The sequence below is a fragment of the Orycteropus afer genome, unplaced genomic scaffold (assembly GCF_000298275.1).
Source record: "Orycteropus afer afer isolate SDZICR_OR568_19922 unplaced genomic scaffold, OryAfe1.0 scaffold00131, whole genome shotgun sequence".
In the NCBI taxonomy this organism is placed as follows: domain Eukaryota; kingdom Metazoa; phylum Chordata; class Mammalia; order Tubulidentata; family Orycteropodidae; genus Orycteropus; species Orycteropus afer.
The window spans coordinates 6,719,294-6,722,506 of record NW_006921718.1 but is presented as its reverse complement, the minus strand read 5'-3'; the positions used below and the strand labels follow the sequence as shown (position 1 = coordinate 6,722,506).

General features: G+C 39.2%; 1 protein-coding gene across 1 annotated transcript in view; it reads right to left on the bottom strand.

Moving 5' to 3' along the window:
- The window catches only part of EIF2AK2 (eukaryotic translation initiation factor 2 alpha kinase 2), a 57,220-nt gene extending 56,679 nt beyond the window's left edge, over positions 1-541 (bottom strand). The window contains exon 1 of the mRNA XM_042781541.1: positions 465-541. Coding sequence (XP_042637475.1) covers positions 465-466 — 2 coding nt within the window. The 5' untranslated portion in view covers positions 467-541. The remainder of the gene's footprint in view (positions 1-464) is intronic.
- Positions 542-3,213: the final 2,672 nt, after the last annotated feature.

Here is a 3,213-nt window from a genome sequence, read left to right as displayed (position 1 = left end):
CTGACTCATAGCGACCCCCACTGGGTTTCCAAGGCAGTATATATTTACAGAAGTAGATTGCCCCATCTTCATTCCATGGAGTGGAATCCTCTTATAGGATTCATCATCTCATCAGGAAAGGACCCTGTTGACCTTTTATTCTGGTTTGGAAGGCTCTCTTGATTTTCATTCTTCCCTGGCTTCTCTTTCTTTCTAATACTCCTTCATTTCCTGAGCCCACTCCTTGGAAGGAAGGTTGGGGAATCTACTTCCATAGTGATACTGCCTTGGAAGCCCCAGGAAGGGTCACTATGAGTTGGATCCAACTCGATGGCAGTGCATTTGGTTTTTTGGTTAAATGCTGTAGTTCCCTAAGGCTCAGTCCACGACCCTATTCTCTTTACTTTATATTTTATCCTTAGGGTGATGTCTTTCATGCCCATAATTTCATTTATCATCTATATGTCATAAATTATAAAACTTACATATGTAGTCTGGACTTTGCTCTGAGATATTCAATATCTCCACTTGGACATCTTGAATGAACTTTAAACTCAAAATATCCAAATTATGATCTTCTCCCAAGCTGGTTTGGAGTTTCCTTTCTCAGAAAATGACATCCATCCATGTCTGAAAGCCATAAATGTGGCAGGCATCTATGATGGTTAATTTTATGCATAGACCTGGTTAAGCTATTGTGCCCAGTTATTTGGTCAAACAATAGTCTAAATGTTTCACTGAAGGTGTTTTGTAGCTGGGCTTAACATCTATAATCAATTGACACTAAATAAAGGATATTATCTTCAGTAATGTGAGTGGGCCTCAGCCAATCAATTGAAGGCCTTAAGAGCAAAAATTCAAATATCTTGATCTTGAATCTTGAGGAATCTGTCCTCAAGACTATACCATAAAATCCCATCTGAGTTGCCAGTCTGCCAGTATGCCCTATAGATTTTCTATTCACAACCACAACACCAACTCATGCCTGAGTTTCCAGCCACCTAGCCTGCCCAACCACCAAGGCCAAAGACAAGGATATTGGAATTTTTTTTTTTTTTTTTTTAAACCAACTTCTGCAGTCTGAAATTGACCAAACATGCAATCGAGATGTGTTGATTATTACTGGTGATTGGACATAAAAGTTGGAAATAAAGAAGACTCACCAGTAGTTGGAAAATATAGCCTTGGTGATAGAAATGATGCTAGAGATCACATGATAGAATTTTCAAGACCAATGACTTATTCATTGCAAATAACTTTTTCAACAACATAAATGGTAGCTATACATGTGGACTTCACCAGATGGAGTACACAGGAATCAAATTGATTACATCTGTGGAAAGAGGCAATGGAGAAGCTCAATATCTTCACCCAAAACAAGGCCAGGAGCTAACTGTGGAACAGATCATCAACTACCCATATGCCAGTTCAAGGTAAAGCTGAAAACAATTAAAACAAGTCCACAAGAGCCAAAATATAAGCTTGATTATATCCCTTCTGAACTTAGAGGCGATCTAAAGTATAGATTTGATGCACTAAACACCAGTGACTGAAAATCAGACCAATTGTGGGATGACATCAATGACATTATCCATGAAGAAAGCAAAAGGTCATTAAAAAGACAAGAAAGGAAGAAAAGACCAAAATGGATATGAGAAGAGACTCTGAAACTTGACCTTGAACAAAGAGCAGCTAAAACAAATGGAAGAAATGACAAGATAAAAAAGTTGAACAGATAACTTCAAAGAGCAGCTCAAGAAGACAAATTATTATAATGAAATGTGCAAAGACCTGAAGTTGGAAAAGGGGAGAACACTCTTCGCATTTCTCAAGCTGAAAGAACTGAGGAAAAAATTCAAGCCTTGAGTTGCAATATTGAAAGATTCTATGGCCAAAATATTGAACAATGCAGGAAACATCAAAAGAAGATGGAAGGAATACACAGTCACTGGACCAAAAAGAACTGGTCGATGTTCATCTGTTTCAGGAGGTGGCATAGGATCAAGAACCAGTGGTATTGAAGGAAGAAGTCAAAGCTGCACTGAGGGAATTGGTGAAAAACAAGGCTCCAGGAATCGACGGAATACTCATTGAGATGTTTCAACAAATGGATGCTGTGCTGGAGGCACTCACTAGTCTATGCCAAGAAATTTGTAAGACAGGTACCTGGCCAACTGACTGGAAGAGATCCATATTTGTACCCATTCCAAAAAAAAAGTGATTCCATAGAACATTGAAATCACTGAACACTATGGTGGTGTAGTCCCTAAGGCATTTGACTGCTAACCAAAAGGGTGGCGGTTCAAACCAACCAGTCACTCCTTGGAAGGAAGGTTGGGCAATCTACTTCCGTAGTGATACTGCCTTGGAAACCCAAGGAGGGGTCACTATGAGTCGGGTCCGACACGACAGCAGTGAGTTAGTTGAGTTATTAATATCACACACAAATAAAATCTTGCTGAAGATAATTCAAAGACAGTTGCAACAACATACTGACAGAGAATTTCCAGAAACTCAAGCTGGATTCAGAAAAGGATGTGAGTGAGGAATATCATTGCTGATGTCACATGGATCTTGGCTGAAAGTAAAGAATAACAGAAAGATGTTTACATGTGTTCTATTAACTATGCAGAAGCATTTGACTGTATACTCACTTCTGTCATGTCGATTCAACTCATAGAGATGCCTCCTTGGGTTTCCAAGGTAGTATCTCTATGGAAGTAGATTGCCCAATCTTCCTTCTGAGGAGTGGGTAGTGGGTTTGAACCGCCAGCCTTCTGGTTAGCAGTCAAATGCCTTAGGCACTATGCTACTAGAGCTGCCATTTGATTGTGTGGATGATAACAAATTATGGATAACATTGAGAAGAATGGGAATTACAGAACACTTAATTGTTCTCATAAGGAACCTGTACATAGATCAGGAGGCTCTCATTCAAACACAACAAGGGGATACTGCATGGTTTAAGATCAGGAAGAAAGTGCGTCAGGGTTATATCCTTTCACCATACTTATTCAGTCTGTATGCTGAGCAAATAATCCGAGAAGCTGGACTATATGAAGAAGAGCATGGATAAGGATTGGAGGAAGACTCATTAACAACCTGCAATATGCAGACAACACAACTTTGCTTGCTGAAAGTGAAGATGACTTGAAACACTTACTGATGAAGATTAAAGACTACAGTCTGCAGTACAGATTACATCTCAACATAAAATGAAAATACAACTGGACC